The sequence below is a fragment of the Panthera tigris genome, chromosome E1 (assembly GCF_018350195.1).
Source record: "Panthera tigris isolate Pti1 chromosome E1, P.tigris_Pti1_mat1.1, whole genome shotgun sequence".
Lineage (NCBI taxonomy): Eukaryota > Metazoa > Chordata > Mammalia > Carnivora > Felidae > Panthera > Panthera tigris.
The window spans coordinates 11,182,691-11,206,934 of NC_056673.1; the positions used below are offsets into that span (position 1 = coordinate 11,182,691).

Below are 24,244 nucleotides of genomic sequence, written 5' to 3' on the forward strand. Positions count from 1 at the left end.
AGGCCCCACCGTGAACCCGGCACAGGCCAATTCCTTCCTGCGCAATAGCTCATTGAACCCGCCCCCCCTCCAAGACCCCAGGGGGTAAACGGGTAAAGTGAGGATACAGAAGGCCAAGGTCACAGCTAGTAAGTGGCAGAGTGGGGATTCGAACCCAAGACTGTCTGAGGCCAACAGTCTCCTCCTGGGTGCTAAGTGCCTCCTCCCTCTCCCTGCCGCCTGGATCCCGGGAGGAGGGTGAGGGGTGGGACTGTACCTTGAGGTAATGCCGGTGGTTCACGTATGTGTGTACCAGGGACCGGAACTTCACCAGGCTCTTCCTCATCTGCTGATACCGCTGCCTGGGGGTGGGGAGGAAAGAAGTGTCTGGGGGGGGGGGCGGACGGAGGGGCAGGGGTTGGGATCACAAGGTGACGGAGATACGGAGATGCCCACGGTCAGTGTGGCAGCCCTGTGCTACAAAGAGAAGCTGGAGCTCAGAGAGGGGCAGTGACTTAGCCAAGATCACACAGCACATTAAGTGGCAGGGCCTGGATTAACCTGTCTCCAGCATGTACATCCTACTGGGGCTCCTAGGATGCAGGGTGGGACCCCTCTTGGCTGGAAAGATTCCCGCCCATCAGTCACAAGGGCCAGGGGGTAGGTGGGCGGGACGTCCAAAAGCAGAGACCTAGAGAATCCCAACATCCTTCCCGCAGAGGCCCCGACTCTCAGCTTGCACGCCGCCAGGACAGGGGGCCTACTGCCCCAGTTCAGGTATGGCCTCTCCCAAGCCTCGCCTAGCCCTAGGCCTCCGGGGAGGCCTGCCGTGTCTGGGCTGTACCTGGCCAGGTAGCCACGGGCCCGACTTTGCAGCAGGATGATCTTGCGGCGCAGGGAGCGGAAACGCCGCCGGATGAAGAAGCCGCGGAGGCAGCTCTGCAGCGTGACGGCTGCCAGGTTCAGGACGTGCTCGCGCATGCTCTCCAGCAGCTGGTGTAGGTGTTCCTTCAGGAACAGCTGAGGAGAGGAGGCAGGCATCGAGGCACATAAGGGCCTGGGGAGCGGACTGGGGCCCCTCCCCTCCAGAAGGCGGTGGAGACAGACTAGATGGGGGCAGCCGCGCAGGCTGAGTTTGGAGAGGGAGAACAAAGAGGGACGGTGAGTTAGGCCGTGGGAGCTACCCGAGCAAAGGTCCAGAGGCAGAGTGAGCATTCCATCGACCAAACTCAACTGCGCGGCCTCCGGGCCAGGGATCTTTAGTTTGGGCATTTCTGACTCCAGAGGCTCCGGTTCTAAAACCCCTGAACGCGGGGCTTCAGGGACCGCGTGGGGGGTGGCACTCACCTTGGTGACACCGACGCGGTACATATTTGGCGTGACCGTGCACAGCCGGCTCAGCACCGACACACACACGTCCCCACTGGCTGGCAGGTTGTGTTTGAGGGCCACTAGACAGCGGTACCTGCAGGGGCACAAACTCAGCCTGGGGCTAAGGGACCTACCCCCAGCTGCCCGCTAGACCACGGAGTCTCCCTAGTCATAGTGTCTTCTGATCAGAAATAGGCACTCCATCCCCAGACTCCACTTCTGACTGTCAGAAAAATCCCAGCAGAGAGTTTCAGTCGAATAAGACGCTTTACCGCCACCTGCTGGAAACTTGTCATAATAACCTAGAATTATTCCCTCGGAATCTCCACACATTAACAACCAAAGCATGAGAAAATGCAAAATAAGAAATGTACCTGCCATGTGACAGCTAGCAGGTAATAATCTTGTGTGGCACACAACCTGAGCAACTGTGCACAGCAAGCTCTGTCCTGCCTTGGGTTCTGTATTCCTGGGGCCATGGGGGAGCTGGATAAGGATCTGGGCAGCTCAGGACCCACCCTGGCTGAGGTACCTGTCGATGAACACCTGGAAGGGCAGGCGCACTGGAAAGCCCTCCTTGCGGATCCGCACGGTCTCCAGCACCCCCGAATAGCGTAACTGTGCCATTACCACATCTGGCTCAAAGAGGCCTGGCTCCTGTAAGGAAAGCCCAGATGAGGAGTTGGCATACTAGTCCACCCGTGTGCAAATGGCACTATCGATGACAAATAGCTCCCACAGTGGGCTGGGAAGATGGAGGTCCAGAGAGGCACAGCCACTTGCCCAAGGTCACACAGCATGGGGAAGAGAATATGGCTCTCCCAGGGACCTCAGCCATCACATACCTTCTTGTGGTTGGGCTTCAGGCAACGTACGAACAAGGGGTTACACCTGGACGGAGGTGGGAGGAGGGTAGTATGAGGTCCCAGGGAAGGGAGGTGCTTACCCGAGGGTCACGGGGTGGGTCAGAGGTGAGGCTGGGTGCCCACCCGCCCGCCATGCTCACCTCTCCATCTTTTCCACCAGATCCAGGAGCGACTGTTGGAACTTAGCGGCCACTGTGTGCGCCTTGTAGAGCCGGGTGACAGAGCTGCTCTTGCCCAGGCGCTGAGGGGCAGCCTGTGGCGCGTGGCTGGAGAAGAGGTGTGCCACCACCTGAGCAGGGGCGGGCAGCAGGCCGGGACAGTGGTCAAGGCACCGAGAGACAAGGAAACGGGGAGAGATGGGGGCCGAGAGACAGAAATGAGGAAATAGAGGTTGAGGGGGTGGACAAAAGGAGTTAAGAACAAAAGGAGTCAAATCTCTAAACCGAAGTGATCAGCAAACTAACCCACTGGGCCCCTGCCCTCTCTGCAAGGCTGCTGTCCTCCCAGATCACACACCTCCCGAGTCAGGGTGATCTGTGTCTCGCAGAGGACCTATCCCGTGGTTGGGCTGTTTTTTTCTTCAGTCTGGGGAACACACAGGCACTGACTGTGCACCTGAGCTGGCCTGTTACACACATGGTCATGAACTCTGGCAATGACCTCAGGAGGAGGGTTCCCATTTGGAAGAGAGAAGGTGGAGGTCCAGAGAGTGGGGTGGGTGGCTGAGCACAACAGGCCATTTGGGAGAACTGCTCAGTGAGGGGATAAGGCAGGGCACAGCTGGGTGGGCAGGGCCAGGATGGGCCAGAGGACAGACAAGGCAATCCAGTGGGGCCGGCCAGGGGCACGGACCTTCAGGAGACAGGATCAAGAATGGAAGAAAAGACAGAGCGAGGCAAGACTCTGGGTTAGGGTTGGGGTCAAGGTCAGAACCTGGCCGGGGCCAGGACGAGTTAGAGGCGAGACCAGCGCCAGGGGACTTCCCCATTTCCTGGACTAAGAGAGGGGACTGATGGTAGGCTGTGTGCTCTGGGGCCGGGCCAGAGGGCAGGAGGCGAGGCTTGCTCACCCGTGTCCGGCTCCGCACAAAGAGATCTAGCACATCCTGGCGCACCTGGTCATGATTCTTGTCTAGGAACTTGTGCACCTGCGAAGGGGGAACGACAGGGCAGTTTGGGTTGGACCCACTGGTAGGCAGGGGGGACAGCCTACCCCTACCCCCGTGTGCATCAGCCTGTCTGCTCCCTTCCTCCTCCCTGCCTCCCTCCAGCAGGTCCGGGGCTCACAGCCCCTGGGGGACCCTGGCCCTGCCCCTCCAGGCCTCCCATCTCCCTGTCTGTCCTAGGAGGTGCTGGATTCTTCCCCCTGCTATGGTCCCCTCCCCTTCTGCCTCCACTACCCTTCCCATCCTCCAGGGAGGGGAGTCCTAGCCAAAGCTTCCCATGACCAGTGTGGCTCTTAGCCCCCTCTTCGGTGGAGGACACTGTCCTGCGTCTGTCCTACAGATGAGGAAAATGAGGCCCAGGCGGGGACAAAAGCTGGAATGTGTCAGATAACAGTGATGAGAGTGACCACATCAGTGCTGATAACAGTTACTCTTTATCACCCACCCCCAGCCCCAGGCTTCTCACACTCAGCACGTGAGATGGGCACTATCCTTATCCCCATCTTCCAGATAAGGAGATGGGCTCAGAGAGGTGAAGCAATTTGCCCAGGGTCACACAGCTGAGGATCGGCAGGGCCAGAACTAGAACCAGGTGGGAGCGTTTGCAGCCCACGTTGAGTTTCCATCTTCAGCTGCGGGGAACAGCGGCACTGGGGGCCGTGCGTGCTGTCTCGGGTCTCACCTGATAGGTGACTTTGCCTGCGTAGTGCTTGATGGTGAACTCGGGCAGCGGCATCTTGGGTTTAGAGTAGAGTGGGTTGGCGCCGTGGTGGTAATGGCACTTCTGCAGGAATGTGTGGTCTGTGGCCTGGGGGCAGGCGAGGGTCAGCGGGTGTGTGGGGAACCTGGGTACCCTGCTCCTGGGCTAGTGACAAGTTGTCCAGGGAGAACTGGTTCCCAGGGAGCACTGGGGAGAAGCAAGTCACAGCTTCCTCTGGCTACCCATTGCCCTGGGTGGGGAGGCTTAAGTGGACCCCCCCCTCCCAGACAGGAGTGTCCCATTAGCTCCCAGCTGCCTCACCCTCCAGCCCAGCCTTCTTTGTACTCTTTAGTCCCACTGCCCAGAGCGCCCACCCTACCCTCGTGTCTTCTAATCAAGAGTTTGAGGCCCAACCTCAAGGTCACCTCCTCCAGGAAGGCTTCTGTAACTTCCCAGGCTAGTACCCTCCTCTGGACACCCACAGCCCCCTCTCCAGCCTCAATCACCCACCCCCAGGTTGTGAATGGCCGGCTGGGTGTCCTGATCTCCTGTCCCCAGGCCAGAGCACAGAAGAATGCAGGACTCAGGCCCGATGAGGACAGGAGGCCCAGAGATGTTGAGCAACCTGACCAGGCTCACAGGGCACCCGTGGCTCACCTGGGGAAAGCAACACTGGTCATCGAGGATGCGCAGGATGCCGTAGGGCTTCAGTGAGATGAGATTGATGCACGGCTGGTTGTCAGCAAAGGTGATCTCCCGCCAGTCGATCTGTTCCCGGATGTATTCCTCCTGCAGACGTCAGGGGCTCAGCCTCCTCACCCTGCCCAGCTCCCATCCACCCACCTCCCGGGCTGGATCCACCTGAAGGGGCCTGGCCAGGGGCCCCTCTGCTTGCACAGGAAGCTCCCTCCCCAGAAGGGCAACACGAACCCCCTCCAAGCCCTGCTTCTCCCTCCACCTGGGCCAGCCCGGTACGGTACGGGGCGAGAAGGATCCCCTAAGAGGGCTTTTCTCTGGGCTCAGCACCAAGCGTCTTCCCCTCCAGAGCACAGGCCTTCACATGTGCTGGCCCTTGGCTTAGAATGCCTTTCCCTCTATTCCACCTGACACCCTCCGGTTTGCCCCTGAAGGACCAGCATATCCCGTCAGGCTCCGAGGAGGCCCACTGCCCAGTCAGGAGGGGACAAGAGTGCTGAGCGAGGCCCCGCCCACCTGCTCCTCCTGGAAGACGATCTTGTTGAACAGGTACTGAAGGTTCTCGTTTGCATAGTTGATGCACAGCTGCTCGAAGCTGTTGAAGCTCAGGTCCTGCCAGGTGGGTGGTGAGGCTGGGCCTGCTCCCTCCTTGGCCAGTAGCCCGTGTGTCCCCCTCACCAGGGCCCCGCTCACCCCCGTCCGGCGGCCCAGTGCCCTCCCTGCCTTCCGTGGCCTCAGGAAGTGCTTGCGGGTGAGGGAAGGTGATGGCAGGAGATTGAGGACAGATAACGGTGTGGGCTATAGGCAGAGACGTGAGAGAGATGACGCTTTATGTCCCCTGTCCCTCACCCACCCGTGCGGCCCTACCTCAAAGCCATAGATATCCAGGATGGCAATGGACAGCGTGTCCTGCCGTGGGGACACCAGCGCGTTGACCCGGGCAATGAGCCAGCCGAAGAGCAGTGCGTACAACACCTTGGCGATGGCATCTCTGCAGCAGAGAAGGTGTGGGGCAGGTGGGCCTAGTGCGGGGGGTCTCGGATCTGGGGGCTCAGGCGTGGAGGACCAGGACTCACCTGGCATCCACGGCACTCTCCACAGTCAGGGGGGTGAAGATCTTCTCTCGCATTGTCTCCTGGGGAGGGATGAGACCCCTGAATGACAGCAGGCTGGCCACCACCTCCAGGAAGCCCCCAGAGGATTGGAGGCGGGACATGGGGAAGGGAGCAGGAACGATGATCTGACTGGTCCTGGGCACACAGTTGGCCAGCGGCGGAGCAGGACACCCTCATCCCCCCCTCTGCCTGCCTACACTGGCAGGGACAGGGCTGCTGGTCTAAGGGGGGAGACACGGGCACGAGCAGACACAGTGAGATCAGCCTTGGGATGGGACAAAGGGCCAGCGGTTGTGGGAGCCTGGAGGAAGTAATGACCCAGACAGGGGTCAGGGGTGGCCCACTGGAGGTGGGGGAATGCCTGTATCAGGTCTTGAAGGAAGAGTAGGCGTGGAAAAGGGAAGAACGAGCCAGGCAGAGGGAGGAGCCCATGCTGTCTAAGGGCCGGCAGGAGGCTTGGTAGATCCGGGTCCCCAGGGACTCACGGTCACTTTGAAAGTGATGGCCTTCTGCAGGCCCTCGGGGGAGATCTGCAGCAGCTCCGCCACGGCCTGGATCTCCCGGGCACTCACCACCGAGGCCGTCTCCTGTGCATCTGTCTATGCAAAATACCAATAGGACTGCGTTTCAAACTGGGTTTAAAGTTCATATAAAAAACACAAGCAAGGTAGGGGCGCCTGGGTGGCTCAGGTGGTTAAGTGTCGACTCTTGGTTTCAGCTCAGGTCATCATCTCAGCTCAGGTCATCATCTAACAGTTAATGACTTCACGCCCCTAGCCAGGCTCTGACCTGCTCGAAATTCTCTCTCTTCCTTGGTCTCTGCCCCTCTCCCTCTCCCACTCTCCCCTCCCCCCCCAAAAAAAACACACATTAAAGAAAATAAAAATTAAGAACATAAGCTAGAATAACCAGGAAAATTCCGAAAGAGTGAAGGAGGCCCTATGAGATAGTCTGACGCTATAAAGCTACAATAATTAAAACAGTCTGGGAATAGACACATAATACATTGGTTAACGAAGCACAACAGAAAATTGGGAATTAGGCAAAACTGTACATAAGAACTTAATACATGGTGAGTAGGTATTTCTCAAATTACAGGATTAGTAAAACAGGAATCATGTGGAAAAAAAGGAATTGAATTCCTACCTCAAACTTTACTGGGATAAATTCCTGATAAGCCAAAGATTAAATATTAACACACACACACACACACACACACACACACACACACACACCATAAAAGGGTTTGAAAAAATTATGGGAGAAATCTGTTGTAATTTTAAAGAGATGAGTCTCTCTAAAAGTGATAAGAAAAAAATCTAAAATTTATACAAGATTGATAAACCAAATGCCTGAGAATAATTCTAAAAATCTACATGGCAAAACCCAAACCAAACCAACCACCAAGTAAAACATCAAAAAAAGCTGGATACAAATCAAAATATTGGGGCGCCTGGGTGGCTCGGTCCGTCGAGCGTCCAACTTCAGCTCAGGTCATGATCTCACGGTTCATGAGTTCGAGCCCCGCATTGGGTTCTGTGCTGACAGCTCGGAGCCTGGAGCCTGCTTCGGATTCTGTGTCTCCCTCTCTCTCTGCCCCTCCCCAACTTGCACCCTGTGTGTGTGTGTGTGCGTGTGTGTGTGTGTGTGTCAAAAATAGAAAATTTTTGAGATTAAAAAAATTTTTATAAACAAAATATAAATGGTGATCCAGGAAATATCTTCATAATTCATATCTGAGGCAAAGGGCCGATTTCCTTCACATATACAAAGAGCTCTGATACATCCATGAGAAGATGAGAAACCCACTGACGGTAGGGGCGGGAGAGGGAACAAATGGTATGTGCGTGGTGGAACCTGAAAGGCAAATACGCATGGCCCGCAAGCCTCTGAGAAGATGATCTGTGTCCCGAGGGTGCCAGGGCCCCACGGCAAGCTGTGGGCTCTCTCACCTCGTACTTCTCAAAGTAGACGTTGCCCAGGTGCAGGATGGACGCCAGGATGCGGAAGATGCTGTCCTGGTCCTCGCCACTGAAGCCCAGCACCTCCATGGCGGCCAGGAGCCGGCGGAAGTCGTCCGAGTCACTCTTCCCTGAGATCTCACAGTTCCCACCCTGGGCGAGGGCAGGGGCCGGGCGACCTTGAGAGCCCCCGGCCCCTGCCCAGGGTCCCTGAGGGCCCTGGGGGCTGGGGGCTCTCAAGGTCCCTGCCCTGGCTCACTGGCAGTGTGGCCCAAGGCGGGCACTCCCATTCCCACGGGCCAGGAGGCTCTGAGCAGGTGCTGCCCGCCAGGCCCTGTGCAAAGCCCTTGGTGTAGCTCTCCTCATCTCCTCCTCACCGCATCCCTAACGAGTGGCATTATGCTGTCCCCACTTTACAGATGAGGAAGCTGAGGCCCGAAAAGGGAAGTGCAGTGGCTCCAAGCTGCTTAGTGCTGTTCTAAGCTATAGAGAAATGAAGAGTCAGGTAGGCCTCTCTTACCCCCACCGTGGACCCTAAAGATGCCTGTCACCCTTGCCGTGATGAGACACTTTCAATCCAAACTCATGCCCCCAAACCCCATCACCTACGCTGGCTGGCTATTAGGACACCATGAGTTGGTTCTCTCAGCCCCCCTGGGTGATGGGGCAGGGGTGCCAGGCCGGGGGGCCCTTGGACACCTGCGGGTACTCACCTGGTTCAGGTAGTAGTAGGTCTCGGCCTCCTGCAGACTGAAGGCCTGTCGGAGCTGGGCGGGCAGCCCGGCCAGCAGCTCGTAGAAGATGTGATAGTTCCTTTCATTTTTGGCCTATAGGGCGGATAGGTGGGTGCAGAAAAGGGAGCCACCACCTAGGTGACCCCCAGACACACACACGATGCCAGGGCCCACAGTTGAGACCGGGCACCTCTGTGAGGAGTAAGGTCCCAGCCTGGCACTGGGTGGGGGACTGGTATGGTGGTAGGGAGGGGGCTCTGGTCAAGATTTAATTCCGTTTGGAGAAACAGGAGAAAGACAGCCTTTCTTCGCTTGTGCTCGCTGGGCACACACACCTGCCTATGCTGCGTCCACAGCCCAGATGTGCACACACGGGACCTCCTGATGGTTTACTCAGCCAGGGTGGCTGAGGGACAACTGTATTCCAGGCCCTGCTGTAGGCCCCTGAGACCCAGTGGGGGAACAAGGGAGACAGAAGCCTCGACCTCACGGAGCCCACCTGATAGCTGGGGAGACAGACACTCAACAAATCACTGGTTAAAACCTGTCAGATAGAGACAAGAGCTCTGGAGAGAAATAAAGCAGGGGAGGGGGTGGGGGGGTTCCAGGGGGGTGGAGAGGGACTTCATTCTAAATGGGGTGGCTTCCCTGAGCAGATGACATTTCAGGGAAGGCTTGGAGGAGGTGAGGGGTTTGGTCATGTAGGTGTCTGGGGGGTTAAGAGTGCTCAGATAGAAGAAATGGTAGGTACAAAGGTCCTGAGGCAGGATCATGGCTGGTGTGCTTCAGGGACAAGAAAAGAGTCAATGTGGCTGTAGGGGGGGAGAGAGGGGAGCAGATCACATGCTCACACGGACACGTCTTTGTTCATTAATTCAACATTTACCCAGCCCTGCCACGTGCCAGGCTCTGAGTATCTGCATACCCCCAGCCCGTCCCAACACACAAGGGTCTGGAAGGGCCTGGCCCACCTGAAACACAATCCTGGATTTCTCGAGCAGGTACTGGGAGGTTATGGCACCAGAAATCACGCCCCTGGAGTGGGGGAGCACAGTCAGCTCGTGCAGGGTAGCTGGGTGGGTGGAGTCGCTGGTGTGGGCTCTCAGGGGCTGCACCAGGACGCGGAGTGCCCTGCGAGGCCTTTGGGGGGTCCCTCCACCGTCCCACTCACCCTTCCAGAAAGACCTCCACAAACTTCCCGAAGCGGCTGGAGTTGTCATTCCTGACAGTTTTGGCGTTACCGAAGGACTCCAAGAGGGGTGTTGCCTCCAGGATCTGGACCCCAGAAGATGTGGGAATTGTTCTGGGGGCCTAGAGTAGGGAGCATAGCTAGGGCCACCCCTAGGTTTTCCCAGACACAGACCTCCCCAAGGACCCCCTGTGTGAGGGGCAACCGCAGGTGGGCTCCCTATAGAACCCTTGGGTCCCCCCAGTGTCCCCCAATGCCTGCCTCATGCTGCCAACCCCCACACTCAGGCCGCAGCTACCCTCTCCCAGCCCCGCCCCTCCCACCACAGCCCCCAGCCAGGACGGGCCTTTGGATGCCTCTTCCTGCGCATCCTGCCTTCGCACACGAGCGTGTGTACCACGCACACACACACAGGCACACGTGCACACTCCAAGTACCTTTATCTTCAGGAGTCCCCAGGATGGAGGAGGAGGAGAGAGGCACAAGAACAGAAGCAGGTCACCTGTAGGACTGACCCCCTCTCCCACCAGGTCACCAGGGGCCTTAGACCATGGAGGGACCACCGACCCCTCCGGGCCTCCGGGGTGGGCAAACCCACGAATCTCAGAGACCCCAGCTGTCCCGGCCTGGGGCCTGCAGCGTGGCCCCAGGGTGTGGGAGTCTGCTGGGCCCACGTGCCAAAAGGCTCTGGGGATGTCCTCTTTACCCCATCCCCATCCCCATGACCACCTCAGGCTCAAAGCCAAGCCTTTGCCTTGACCGCACGCCCTGCACAGTCCAGCCCCCGGCTGGCCTCTGCAGAGCACCTCAGCCCTTCTGACTGGCCCCTCGATATCCAGGCCCCAGCCGGCCTCTGGACCAGAGTTCGCTCCCTCTGCACCACTGGCAAATCCCCTCACTTCTTTTTTTTCTTCTTAATGTTTTTTAATGCTTATTTATTTTTGAGAAACAGAAATAGGGTGTGAGAGCAGGGGAGGGGCAGAGAGAGAGGGGGACACAGAATCCGGAGCAGGCTCCAGGCTCCAGGCTCCGAGCTGTCAGCACAGAGCCCGACGCGGGGCTTGAACCCACGAACCGTGAGATCATGACCCGAGCCGAAGTCAGACGCTCAACCGACTGAGCCACCCAGGCGCCCCTCCCCTCACTTCTTTGTATCACGTCTCCCTCACTAGAATGTCAGCCCCCACAGCAGGAATGTTTGTCTGTTTGCAACCTCTGGGACCCCAGCATCTACACGGGAGCAGGGGCGTGGGAGGCCCTCATAAGATACCCGCTCCACAGATCTCAGGACTAGCATTTCACGACAGCAGACTGCCCAAGGCGTAGCCAGTCACCGTTCCCATTTATGAAGCACCGACCATGTGCCAGACTCTTTGCCCTAATTACATGGGTGTCAACACTCTCAGGAGGTAGGTACTGATGTCACCCGTTTTACGGATCAGGAAACGGACTTGGGAAGGCGAGGTAACGTTCCCGGGGACTCCAGAGTCTATACGAGTGAGATCACAACACCGTGACAAGCATGTGTGTGTCGGGTACACGGCATTTTCTGGCTGAGTCATTTCCTCACAATCAATTCTCAGGGAAGAGGCAGGGAAGGCCCAGTGTCTGCAGAAATGTTACTTTGGGGAAGGTGCCAGCCCCCTCCATCTGTTCACTCTCCTGGTCCCGTTTAGTCCAGGAAATACCACGTCTGCCATGTGAAGGAGCAGAATGAGGCCCAGACAAGAGGGGGAACTGGCCCAGGGTGGTTCAGTAAGTTGAGATCCGCCTGGGCCTGAGCGCGGGTCAGCCGTTTCTCCGTTCCTAGCGCCCAGCCTGGGGCTGGGGAGAGGACTGGTGTGCTGGACGGGTGAACATCTGGCCCTGTGGGGGCCCCTGGCTCAACCCGCAGGTGGGGTGACAGCCTGCAGTCTGGGCTGGAAGGCATCCAGCCACCCTCCACCCCGTGGAATGCTGCTCACGTTCCCGGCCCAGACGCAGAGCCCGTGGCCGGGGCCTCGGCCAATCAAGACACAACCGGGTCCAGTGAGGACACATGGCCAAAACTAGTCCAACAAAAGGGAACCCTGAGACTTTCCCCAGCACGTTGGAAGGTTTGGGTGGTACCCCGTGGCACTACCTTGCTGACGGATGACAGAGAGGTTGACGATGACGCCCATAGATGGGTAAGGTGCAGCCAAAGCAAAAGACGTTGTTTAAAACCCTGGATTGTCGGGGCGCCTGGGTGGCTGTCGGGTGAGCGGCCGACTTCGGCTCAGGTCACGATCTCGCGGTCTGTGAGTTCGAGCCCCGCGTCGGGCTCTGTGCTGACGGCTCAGAGCCTGGAGCCTGTTTCGGATTCTGTGTCTCCCTCTCTCTCTGCCCCTCCCCTGCTTATGCTTTGTCTCTCTCTCTCTCTCTCAAAAATAAATAAACATTGGGGCGCCTGGGTGGCTGTCGGCTGAGCGGCCGACTTCGGCTCAGGTCATGATCTCGCGGTCCATGAGTTCGAGCCCCGTGTCGGGCTCTGTGCTGACCGCTCAGAGCCTGGAGCCTGCTTCCGATTCTGTGTCTCCCTCTCTCTCTGCCCCTCCCCCGTTCATGCTCTGTCTCTCTCTGTCTCAAAAATAAATAAAACGTTAAAAAAAAAAATTTAAAAATAAATAAATAAATAAATAAATAAATAAATAAATAAAACCCTGGATTGTTTAAGAGAGTGCCTGAAACTGACCCTGGGCAAGGACTGTCGGATTACACGAGCAGGGCAGAGCGGCGGCTGGGAAATGAGGCGGTGACCATCCCAGCTGGCGGGCCCATCCTTATATCTGCAGAATGCCTGGCACGTCCCACGACCGCGACTGTCCTCCCTGACCCCTGCTAAGACGGCTCTCTGCCTTGGGCTTCAAATCCCAGTTCCTCCACCCTCTCACCTGGGGACACTGGGTAAGTCATCTCCCTTCCCAGGCCCCAGTCTCCCCATCCATAAATGGACACAAACATACCTGCCTCCCAGGGCTGCCGTGAGGCTCTCGCGCCACAACATAATGCAAGCCCCGAGCAAACAGGAGGGGCTCAACGCACACATTTCCCTGCTACCCGGCCAGTCCTTCCAGAAGTCTGAACTTAGATTTTGAAAACCCTGGCTGAAGCAAAGGGAGGGCCCCGGAGGCCCAGGCTGGGATAGGAGGGGCTGGCAGGCCAAGGCAGGCATCAGAGGGGACCGGGGGAAGTAACCCCTCTTGACTCCGAAGCCTGGGCTGACCCAATTCCCACTGAGGGCCACGTGGCCCCCACCTGATGCCCCTGGATCCCCTGCCAAGATTGCCATTGGCTGGGACGCTGCGGCCACTTGCAAATCTTCATAGTCTGGGGCAGGGAGTCTGAGAGTCAGGTTCTGGAGTCTCAGTTGGTGGGGCTTCGCCTCCAGCCTCATCGTCCCTGAGCTCTAGGCTCATGGTACATCTGCCACCTTCCCAACATCTCTGGATGCCCAGCAGACCCCTCAGAGTACCTGTGTCTCTTCTCCACAGCCCTACCCATGTAGCTGATGGCACCTCCACGTTGCCTATGGCTCAATCCAAATGCCTGGGGTTGCCCCCGGACCGACCCACTCTGTCACACGCCAATCTGGCCTTCAGCAAGTCTCTGGCTGACCTTTAAACTGCACCCGGGTCTAGCTGTGCTCACCATCTCCATCACCACTTCCCTGGCCCAAGCCACGGTCCTCCCTTGCCTGGACTCCATGATGCCACGCTGCCATCCCCTGAGCACATCAGACCTCCTCGCACCCCAGGGCCTTTGCACTTGCCCTTCCTGCTCCCTGTCTGCTCTTCCCCCAGATGTCTTTAGGGCCCACTCTCACCCCTTCTCAGTGGAGCCTACCCTGACCACCATGCTTCAAATTACAACCCCCCCAAACTCCCCATCTCCCTCCCTGCTTTTTTTTCCCTCCACAAATTCCCATCCTTTCACAGAAACACGATTTACTTGTGTATTTTTTTTCTTCCATTTCTACTATAACGAAATTCCCATGAGGGCGGGAACACTTGTCTGCATTGCTGCTGCCATCACCTAGCCCGGACTGTGAGGGACACACAGTATGCCCTCGGGAAAGCTTTATGAGGGTCTAACACTCTCAGGTTTGGAGGACCTAGCACTCTCCACAATGTTCCAATCCTGTGCTTACCCCGGTCCCGTGTTCTCAGCACCCCAGCGTCTACTGCACCCCACCCCCTTGACTAGGCCTGTCCTTTCTCTTTCACCACCAAGAAGGTGAGGCCAGGCAGCAGAAATGGAGTGACTCCCCTTGCCCATGGGGCTTCCTCTCTGGCCAGGCCCAGCACGGCTGGAACCAGAGCTGCCCTGGAGCACAGGCAGGAGGGAGCTCCCTGCAGGCATGGCCAGGGCGGGCAGGGGTGTGGCTGAAAGAGCCAGAGTCCTAGGAGCCCCCCCAGGGCAACCGTGGCCTCAGCCTCGCCATCCTCCCAATGGGGCCAAGGAGCCTTGTCTCTCGGGGAGCACTGAGCTTGGGAGTCCTGGGGAGTCAGACAGACCATGCAACTCACCTGCTGCATGATGCCTCGTTTCTGGTTCATGGCGGCCAGGTAGCGTAGAATCAACTTTGTGGCCTCGGTTTTTCCAGAACCACTCTCTCCACTGACCGGGAAAAGGACCAGAAGGAGACTCAACCAGTTCACTGCCTGTTCTGGGCTCCCCCTACCCCTATCCTTCTTCGACCTCCTAGGACACCAGAGGACGTGGGCTGGCTGGCCCAGAGATGTCACGTGATCTTTCCCAGGTCCCATAGTAGGTCTGGCCTGATACAGACCCATCATCTGAGACTCCTCCCATACATACCCCCCGCCCACCCTGTACAGAGAGGTCCCCGGCCTGACCCGCCACTCACCTGATAATTATGCACTGGTTCTGTTTGGCATCAAGCATTTTGGCAAAAGCAAGATTTGCGATTGCAAAGAGGTGCCTAGAGAGACAGGCCACAGGTATCACTGGGACAGGACCCTGCCTCGCAAAACCCTCGGGTAGGAGAACATCTCCGTCCACCTCGGCAGCCCGTTCTGCTCCACCCTTCACCCTGGGGAAATGCTCCCTGCCCCCCATTCTGGTCAGAGCCACAGAAATTTGGGGAGAGACCGCTCGGCCGAGCAGGCGGACGACCCGCCACCAGCTGGCCCCACCCTTGGCTCAGGGGCAGGCAGGGACCCAGGGGACCCCGGGACAGCCCCCTCCCCATCCCCAGAGATACTCACGGGGGGTTTTCTCCTAGGGCCCGCCCGCTGTACTGCTGCACCTGCTCCTGCCCATAGATTCCAAACATTCGGTACGGGTTCACCGACACCAGGATGCTGCCGATGTAGGTCTGCTGGGCACACGGTGGTCTCAGTTTCTCTGCCTCCTCATGGCCCTTCTCCCTGCTCCCAGGAGCCCGGAGCCCCGTTCTCACGGGGCCAGATGCGTGGCTGCCTGGCCTCTGTGTTTGCACCTCGGGCCCTCTCATAGTTTGATGGGTCACGTACTCTGGTAGTGGAATTTCAGGCACCGTACCAGGCTGAGGCTGGGAGAAGGCTAAGTGAGCAAAACCGCCCTGCCACAACTGTGCAAAGGTGGCTGTGTCAGCTGCTGCATCCTTCATTTATTCATAGTCAGGGCCAGGCCCCAGAAGCTTCTGCCTCGCAGTGAGGTCAAACCTCCACTGCCCGGAGTTGGGAGGGAGTCAGAAGTCCAGCGCATTCTGAGGTGGCCAGAGCCCTTGTGGGTGGCCTTCCCTCCTTCACTGTGGTTCTGGGCCTCTGGCCCTCCGTTCCACTGTTCTGGGGCCAGAGATTTCCTTCCACCTCTCTGGCCAACCCCTTCCTGGGATCCAGGTCTATAGATTCTAGGACTCTGGAAGCTTTATCCATCAGGTCCCCAGTGAACAGCCACTCATTTCTGGGTTTCCTGTCTCCAGGTCTCCCTCCCTGGCATCCACCAGTCTAAGACTGGTGTTTTGGGTTTGAGAACCCCAGGCTCTAGCATGTCATACTCAAATGGTAGAAACCCCAGAGTTCAAACCAGAAGCCACAAATTTGGCTTCTGTGGCTCAGCAGAAGAAATCTGTGCTTCCCACTGTGGCCCCGAGAGACAGCTACCTCTTGATCTGAGCCCAGGGCAGACCCAGTCCCAGGACTTACATAGATGAGGTTCCGTTCAAATCTGGTCTTGAGGTTGGACAGCACGGTGGTCTCCTGGAGGTCTCTGAAAGGGCACGAAGAGGGGACATCAGGGCCCACCTTCCCCCTCAGTGCAGGGCCTTGGTCAGAAAGCCCTGAGTTCAAGTCACCAACCAATCGTGAGGCCTTGAGCAAGTTCCTTAACTTCTCTGTGCCTCAATTTCTTCATCCGTCCAATGGATATATACCACCTCGTGGGGTTGGGGGATTCTCTGGGGAAGCAAACGTGAGAGCTGAGTCACCGTGACTGGATAATGATCTTGACCAGCATAGCCCTCACGTTTTGGGCACCTCCAACGTGCCAGCACCCTCACAAAAACAGCCACCCACCCCCATCTTGCAGATGAGAAACCGAGGCACAGAGAGGCAAAGTAATGCGTCCAAGGTCTCCCAGCCAGTAGGTGGTGAGGCTGGGGTTTGAACTCAGGCCCGTCCAACTCAGAGCTTAGACACGCACACACCGGCTCCAGGACACTTCACAACTCCCACTTTGCAGATGGGGAAACAGAGGCTCTGGAGATGTTCTAGGAGGTGACGGGCACCCCTCGTAGGAGGAGGTGCTCGGGCCAGGAGCGTGCAGCCCCGTGGTGACCCCTTGCCGGCCCCGCCCCACTCACTCCAGCTGTGTCATGTCCTCCACACCATCCTCCCGGCACTGGTCACGGAACCGTGTGGTAGGCAGGTTGCGGATGGAGTGCATCTGGGAGAGAGAGTCTGTGGTCGGCCTGGCTGGAGAGCGCCCGTGGGTGGCCCCCTATCTTGGACACGCCTGGCACCTGCTCTTGTTGTGGAGAAGAGAACCCCGAGGCCAGGGCCCGGCCAGGTCCTGAGGCCTCCCTGCCGTGGAATACTGTGGCCCACGGAGCCTGCGTGCAGCCCTTACTCGGGGGACACATGCCGGCCTCCTGCCCGTGCGTTCCCTGTGGCAGGTGCTCCCAGGGGCTCCCGAGTATCCTGACCCTGGGGGGGAAGCACACGCGCACACACAGTGTTCTCTCTGACTGCCTAGAAGGCCTCCCAACCTCAGGCTCTCCCAGCCGCTCTTTCCCTGGGTGGACCCCAAATCCTTGCTTCTGCAACGACCTAATGCACGTCCGGGTCCTGTGCGTGGGGCCTCTGGGAGGGCTGACACTGAACCGCCCCGCTCAGTACCGTACCCCTGCATCCAGCCCGGGGCGAGCACAGAGACCCCTACACGCAGCCCCATATGCAACAGCTCATGCAGCCCCCACGCACACCCGTGGTCTTGCAGAATGCCTGAGGGCATGCACGCAGGCCTGGGAGGCCTGGCTGGAGGCACACCGCTTGTAATACACACTCTCAACGCCCATTTGACACACTCTCGTGTGCACAGAGAGCCGGGGCTGTCTCAACCACACCTGGGGGTCTCAAGACAAAAGTCCCGATGACACCCGTGGCCTGCGGGATCTCCATCCTGCCCACTGATGTGCACATTCGTGACACCCAGGATGCCACATACGCACGGGCCCTGGCACACACACATTACACACACACGCTTTCCTTGTCGGGCCATGGTACGCCTCAGAACGTGTCCCGGGCACAAAGGCCTGCATGTGACCCGCATGTCTGCAAGCACACGTGTGCTTCCTGCCTCTCCAGCCTCTCAGCTCCAGCCTGCACCCTTCTCTGAGCAGGCAAGGAAAGGGGACACCTGGACAGAGCCCTGCATGCCGCCTGCCTGTCAGCAGGCTGCTAAGTAGGGCACGGCAAGTATCACCCTTAGGCCCTGGCCTCCCGCCCACCCGTCTGGCCATGTGCACCAGTGGCCACAAACCCTGAATAATTCAGCCACTCACGTATTCCAGGGTGAGGAGGGCCCAGGCATCCTTGCCCCTCACCCCCGGGCGCCCCGCGCCCCGCTCCCACAATGCTGCCGCCCACACAGCACGGGGCACCCGCCGCCGGGGCCAGGGCCCCCCTAGCAGCCAGGCCGCCCCGGTTGCCATCGCCGGGCCGGCTAGCTGCCCGCTCCACGGGGCACCGTCTGCAGAGGCTGAGAAACGCCTGCCACCCCCTGCGTGCCCCGCCCACCCCAGGCGTCCCGGGGGAGTCTCCGGTGACCACCCCCCTCCTCAGAGGGCCACCCAGCATCAGGCTCGCGTTCCTCCCTGAGCAGGGTAGCCACGCACGAGCTCGGCACCCTTCACTTAAGCCACCTGTCCTGCACCCTACAGAGGGCTCAGACAGACTCCTGGCTCAGCCCCTGGTCCCCCGTGTGATCTTCTGGTCCTCATTTTCCTCACCATTCACTGAGGACCCAGAAGTTTGGGTCCTAAGCCCCTCACCCTTGGGCAGTGCAGAGTCCTGCAGCCCAGGGGACTGCCCTTAAGCAGGAATGCAGAAGAGAAAAAAGACTCCAGTCTGGGGGAGGGTCAGCAGGAGACAGGAGGAACAGCATGGACGTGGATGTGGGGATGGGACAGGGTGGACAGGCAAGTCCTAAAGTTGCGTACTCAGCCAAAATCTCTGGGGGGCTGCTGGGGACAGACGCGCCATTCAGCCTGGCCCAGGACAGGGCTGCCCAGAGCACAGGCTGGGACAAGATCCCTTCTCTGAAGTGACTGGGAAGAATTTCGGGAGTCTCTGTACTGTGCCTGCCTGTGCTGGGCATCCTCTTGTTCAATCTTCCAGAGGCTCTGGGAGCCCAAGGCTGTTCTCCTCAGGTTACAGATGGGAAGACTGAGGCCCAAGCAGGCGGCAGCTGACCAAGATCCCGAGGCCGTCCCTGTTTCCCAGCACAGAAGCCCCAAAGCCCTCCCTCTGCCCTCTGCCCTCGTACCTTGTTCCACCAGCTTTTGGGGCCAACTTCTTCCCAGGGGCCCCCATGGCGCAGGCAATTGGCTCCAGGGCCCAGGCGGCAGGACTGGGGGCGGGCCAGCACTCGTGGCCAGGGTCGAGGGGCTTCTGCCGGCAGCCAGAAACAGGACCAGAGCAAATTCCAGGCTCTTGGCTTGGGGCCGGGCTCCGGGTCCTGGCTTGTCTGGACAGGGGGCTGCAGAGGGGCAGGACCAACTCGCTGGAAAGCGCTGAGTTTTTGCACCTGTGGCATGACCACTGCAAAACGCCCAGGGCCTGCCTGGCGCCGCTCGCCCACCCTGGGCAGGGGCCCTGGGGCCCCAGTGGGTGCCAAGGGGGCTGTGGCTCTGGGCACTGTCCCCCAGCGGCGCCATGGCGGCCACATGGCTCTCATCTTATCACATGTGGCCAGCGGGTAGGAGAGGCTGAGCCTTAGCGTCTTCCGCTCTGGCGCGGAATCCTTGGGAGGGGTGGGGGTGGAGGGCTCAGGCTCTGCTGGTGACTGAGGGCCCTCCGGAGTGGTCTCTTCTTCTGGCTTCTCAGGAATCGGGCTGGCTGATTTTACCAATTGTCCAGGCCCTGGGTCGTGGTGCCTACTCAGGAAGACACTGGTCAGGTCGGCGGAGGTTGGGTCCTCAGACTGGGAAGCAGGAGGTGGCACAGGGCCCACGCGCTGGAGGAAGGGGTTTTCCGGCACAGGAGGTGGCCTGGAAAAGCCCCGGCGGCTGCCTGCACCTCCCGGCCAGGGCGACGGTGGGCGCTGGGCGGGAGGCAGGTCCACGTCCCAGCTGGGGACCAATGGGGGCACCGTCCAGGGTGTCTCTGAGTCCTCAGGCTCACGCTGGCTCTCCCGGCGCTCAGGGGCGGCTGCAGCCACCGGCCAGGACCCTGCGTTGGGAGGCCGCTGAAAGGGCTGGCGCACCCGGGGCTTCACCGCCCTGGTGGGCGGCTCGCTGAGTCGCCGCCACGTGTTCGGGAGGTGAGAAGGCAGGTTGAGGGAGCGACACCGCGAGCTGTGGCCCAACAGAGGGGGCGGGGAGGGCGGCCGCGCGGAGCCCAGCACGGGCGAGCGGGGTGGGCCCAGGCGCCCAGAGCGGCGGTGCGGGGACGGGGGCTCCCGCAGCGAGCGGGGCCGGCGGGGCGGGGGCGAGAAGGGAGGCTGGAAGGGCCGAGCGCGGAGCGATGGCTGAGGGGACGGGGGCCCCACGGGCGAGTGGTAGCCTAAGCCGGGCAGGCTCCTCAGCGAGGGCTGGGGCGAGGGCAGCGGGGGCCAGGGGAGGCCGAAGGCCGCCCTTCGCCGGCGGGAGCCTCTGAAGGAGGGCCGGGAGCCGGGGAAGGCCAGCGGGTCCGGGGGCACCTCCGGGCTCACGGGAGGTGGCTCCACGAAGGCCCACCAGCTGGCGGGGGGCGCGAGGGGCACGTGGGCCGGGGCAGCCCAGGGCGGCGGGTGCCGGCGGAGGGAGCCGTAGGGCGACGCGGGCCGGGGCAGGCCCGAGAGGGCGGGGGCGAAGGGCGCGGCGGGCGGGGGCCCTGGGCCCGGGCTGGGGGGCCGTCGGGCCGCGGGCGGGGAGAGGAGCGCGCTCCAGTGGGAGGGCGGCCGAGGCGCGGGCGCGGGCGAGGGCGGTCGGTGGGAGTTGTTGTTGTTGCGCGTCCGCGCCTCGGCCCTCCTCAGCACGATGGGCGTGCCGGGGCGCTCGGAGTCCATGCCGGCCAGCTTGTAGCCGAAGCGCTTGTAGGCCGCCTCCCGGACTGCCGGGCCTCCCAGCCGCGCCTTCTGGCTACTCCTGAGCCTCGGGGTGGGCTTCTTTTCGGACAGCGTCTTTTTGAGGAACCGCGCCAGCGAGGTGGCCGGGCGAGGTGGGGGGCGGCCAAAGTCGGTGCCGAAGCCCAGGCCCCGGTGGGCGCCGAAGGCGGACAGGGCGCGCTGGAGGTTGCGCTGGCGCGGCGTGAGGAAGCCCCAAAAGGGGTGGGCGTAGGGCACCGGAGGCACAGGGGGCATCTCCTCCTCCTCCTCCTCGTCTTCGTCCGCATCCCCCAAGGGCAGAGGGATGTCCAGGGAGGGGGGCAAGGACACGTCCAGCTTCTCCTTCCCGAACAGCTTCACCTGGGGCCGCGGGAAGAGGCGGAACCTGCGGATGAGGGATAGCTTGGACCTGGCGGGCTTGTCCATGCCTTGCTGCTCGAAGAAGGCGGCGCTGGGCAGGCGGAAGGAGGTGGTCTGCCGCTCGGCGCCCGCCTCCTCCGGCTCCTCCAGCTCCGCGATGTCATCCATGGGGTGGGCGTACGGGTTGTGGGGCGACAGGATGGGCGGCGGCACCCACGGGTACGCGAAGGCCGGCTCCTCTGGGTAAAGATAGGGCACTTCGGGCGGATAGATGGCCTGGTCTCCGCCGCCATAGATGCCTTCGGCGTACGGGATGCCATAGGGGGCGCCATAGAGCCCCCCGTATGGATCAAAATAGGGCACGTCGTACGGGAGGTCGTACGGGCGGTCGTAGGGCGGGTATGGCGCCTCGTAAGGTGCGTAGGGATCCAGGTAGTAGCCGTGCGGGTACGCCTCGCCCTGGTACCCATCGTAGTAGCTGTAGGGAGACGCGTACCCCGATGGGGGCGCGTATGGGGGCTCGTAATCGTCGTAGCCGTAGCCGTAGGGGTACGTGGGGTAGTAGGGGCCGCCATAATAATCCGGGTGGTAGTAGTCGTAGGGGTCCTCGGGCGGGTACCCGTGGGCGTGGTCTCCGTAGGGTGGCCAGGCCGGGCCGTAGGGGCCGTAGGGGCCGTAGCCCATGTAGGGCTCCTGCTCCTCCTCGTACTGGTAGAGCGACTGCCGGTCGTAGTAGTCATCGCCCTCGCGGTGGTAGTCATAATACTCGCCCAGGTCCTGGAAGCCCTCGAGCCCGTACAGCGACTTGCGGGAGCCCGAGGGCCGGAAGGGGACCTCGTCCTCGAAGGGCAGGAAGCCCACGGGCTCGCCCGACTCGTAGATGCTGCGGCTGCGGGGGAACCTCCGGAGGCGGCCTCCGTGCCGCAGGATCTCGGCGCCCGACGGGAAGGGCAGCTTGCGGGAACCGACGCGGGAGCCCGAGCGGTTGAGCCAGGCGTCCAGCGTGGCCTGCTCGCTGCCGGACTCCTCGGCCTTCTTGATGAGGAACTTCTTGGTGAGCCAGTTGATGGCCGTGGATGCCTTGCTGAGTGACCGGGCACGCGGCCGCAGGCGGCCGTAGCCGCGCCGGCCCGGGAAGCGGATGACCATGAAGGACGGCTTCTTGCCCTTCATTGCCCGCTTCTTCTTGCCCATGCGCATCTGCGTCATGAGCTTCGACGTGGACTTGAGCACGGTGCGCGCCTTCTTCTTGCGTTTGGTCTTCTGCGGGCCGGTGTGCAGGCCCCAAAAGAAAGCCGACGCGCTCCGGAACTGGCCCTTCTTGGAGATCTTGGGCGTGCGATCGCGGAAGCCCATGAACAGCCGCGACGTCCCCTTCAGGCTCCGTTTGGGCTTCTCCGGCTCCGGCGCCTTCTTCCCCTTTTTCCCTTTCTTAGCTTTCTTCTCATCCTCTTCCTCCTTTGCCATGGTGGCTGCCTGCTCCCCACCGGGCCGCGGCCCGTGTCACCAGCTCTGGGACTTGGAGACAAGGGGACACACCGCGTTCACTGCCCGCAGCTGGACACTCGGCCTCTTCGGGTTGGGAGCAGCTGAGACTGGTCTGGGTGGCCTGGGGAGGGACAGCCAAGCTTCTTCTGGCTGGGACCAGACTACGGGAGGGCGGATCCATAATTCATCTCCTCCAGAGCCGCCTTGGGTTTCACCCCAGTGGTGGTGGAAAGTGCATGGGTGTTGTTTACCAGGGAGCAGGGGAAGCCTGGCCCAGACCTGTGCTGGGGGCGACCATTTGGCGTTAAAATCGCCAGGAGGGGGACTGTTTTGACAAGTCAAGCTCTCCCTGTGCCTTAGCTGCCTCAGGTAGCTCCCAGGTAAATGCTAGGGTCACGGCTGCTTCACAGAGGGAGACTCCGAGTCCCAGAACAGGGAAGCCACTTGCCCTAAATCACCTAGCATATCTGTACTGGGCCAGAGTGGAGCCACATGCCCTGAGCCGCAGTGGGATGTTCAAAGCCCACTAAGTTACCTTGGAGGGGAAACTTGGACCCACCAGGTCCTGGGCAAGGGAGGAGGGGAGCGGGCAGAGCACATGTCCAGCGCTGCGGTCAGTGTAACCAGAGCTGGCCAGCTCTCAGGAGCATGAATAATGCATTGGGGACAACTGGGCTGCCAGCTCAGAAAGCAGGACAAGGTGGGGGGCATCTTGGTGGAACTCCCGCAGGGCCCTGTGAAACCACACGCCAGGGGGCTGGGGTAGCAAAAACAGAGGATGGGCCAGTCCCGGCTCTGACTTCCAGCTCTGCCAGCAGCTGGCCGTGTGCCCTCAAGAAAGCCTTTTACCCTCTCTGGGCCTCAGTTTCTTCATCTGTAGGATGGGGGTGATAAGCCATGCCCTGTCTCCTTTATGAGGAAGCAAGACTTGATGGAGCTCCTGGGTAGCATACGTGGCTGGAGAGGCCACATGCATGGCTCACGTCTGGGATGCCTACCCAGCCCTGGCCTCTCCTCCCAGTTTCTGCCCTTGCGGAGAAGGTAGTGATCGTGTGGCTCCTGCCTTCTGTGGGTGCAGCTGATTGCTCCAGGGTGGACATCTGACCCAAGGCCATGCGCCCACTCTCTGGCCAGTGACCAGTCCACTTTTGAGAATCTGCACTTTAAGTGGTAGGGGTTGTGGCATGTTAGACAAAGGGTGTGTGTGGAAGGTGGGGGGCGGTGGGGGGCCTCAGGGGCAGCAGCTCTGGAACCTGAGGCCTCAGCACTATCCCTCTTTTCCTCCTCCTCCCTCTGCCCAAGGATCAAGGATCGGGGCATGCTCTGAAGGACTGAAAACAGATCTTCAATTCGCATAAGGTGGAGGCAGGGGCTTAACTGAGCCGACTCCAGAGCCTGGGCTTTCCCAGAGCTCCGGGGCTGAAGGCCCTGCTTAAACCACTGAGTAAACCAGAGACCCAGCCAGGCCTCCATCCATCAGGCACCAAGGCCTCCACGGTGCTTATCTCTGACATACCATTTGGAGGCCATGTCCCTGTTCAGGGCTCCCGCCTGGATTCCTCTGTCAGCCCGGCCCCTGGCCCTCCGGGGGTGCTGGAGGCAGCACACATTTGCTGGTTCATTCATTCATCCATTCAGTAGTATTTGTTGAAAGCCTGCTGTGGGCCAGGCACTGTCCGAGCACAGGGGATACAGCTGAGAAGGAAACCGAGGAAAACCCTGCCCTTGTGGCGTTGACATTACAGGGCTGGGGGGATTGTCAACAAACAAGGAAAATGGGAGATGCAATCGGTCAGTTGGTGGGTAAGTGCTGTGGGTTAAAATAAAGCAGGGAAGGGGCGTTTGTGCAG

At 60.2% G+C, this 24,244-nt stretch overlaps 1 protein-coding gene across 1 annotated transcript in view; it reads right to left on the minus strand.

Moving 5' to 3' along the window:
- MYO15A (myosin XVA) overlaps positions 1-22,373 on the minus strand; it is a 51,580-nt gene extending 29,207 nt beyond the window's left edge. The window contains exons 1-24 of the mRNA XM_042966937.1: positions 18,786-22,373; positions 16,603-16,685; positions 15,947-16,010; positions 15,026-15,135; positions 14,665-14,739; positions 14,324-14,414; positions 10,214-10,219; positions 9,759-9,862; positions 9,559-9,622; positions 8,567-8,680; positions 7,845-8,006; positions 6,378-6,491; positions 5,854-5,912; positions 5,645-5,768; positions 5,294-5,389; positions 4,739-4,870; positions 4,064-4,189; positions 3,286-3,363; positions 2,357-2,505; positions 2,196-2,241; positions 1,883-2,007; positions 1,327-1,444; positions 824-999; positions 257-341 (exon numbers count right to left, since the gene is read on the minus strand). Coding sequence (XP_042822871.1) covers positions 257-341; positions 824-999; positions 1,327-1,444; positions 1,883-2,007; positions 2,196-2,241; positions 2,357-2,505; positions 3,286-3,363; positions 4,064-4,189; positions 4,739-4,870; positions 5,294-5,389; positions 5,645-5,768; positions 5,854-5,912; positions 6,378-6,491; positions 7,845-8,006; positions 8,567-8,680; positions 9,559-9,622; positions 9,759-9,862; positions 10,214-10,219; positions 14,324-14,414; positions 14,665-14,739; positions 15,026-15,135; positions 15,947-16,010; positions 16,603-16,685; positions 18,786-22,373 — 5,889 coding nt within the window. The remainder of the gene's footprint in view (positions 1-256; positions 342-823; positions 1,000-1,326; positions 1,445-1,882; positions 2,008-2,195; positions 2,242-2,356; positions 2,506-3,285; positions 3,364-4,063; positions 4,190-4,738; positions 4,871-5,293; positions 5,390-5,644; positions 5,769-5,853; positions 5,913-6,377; positions 6,492-7,844; positions 8,007-8,566; positions 8,681-9,558; positions 9,623-9,758; positions 9,863-10,213; positions 10,220-14,323; positions 14,415-14,664; positions 14,740-15,025; positions 15,136-15,946; positions 16,011-16,602; positions 16,686-18,785) is intronic.
- Positions 22,374-24,244: the final 1,871 nt, after the last annotated feature.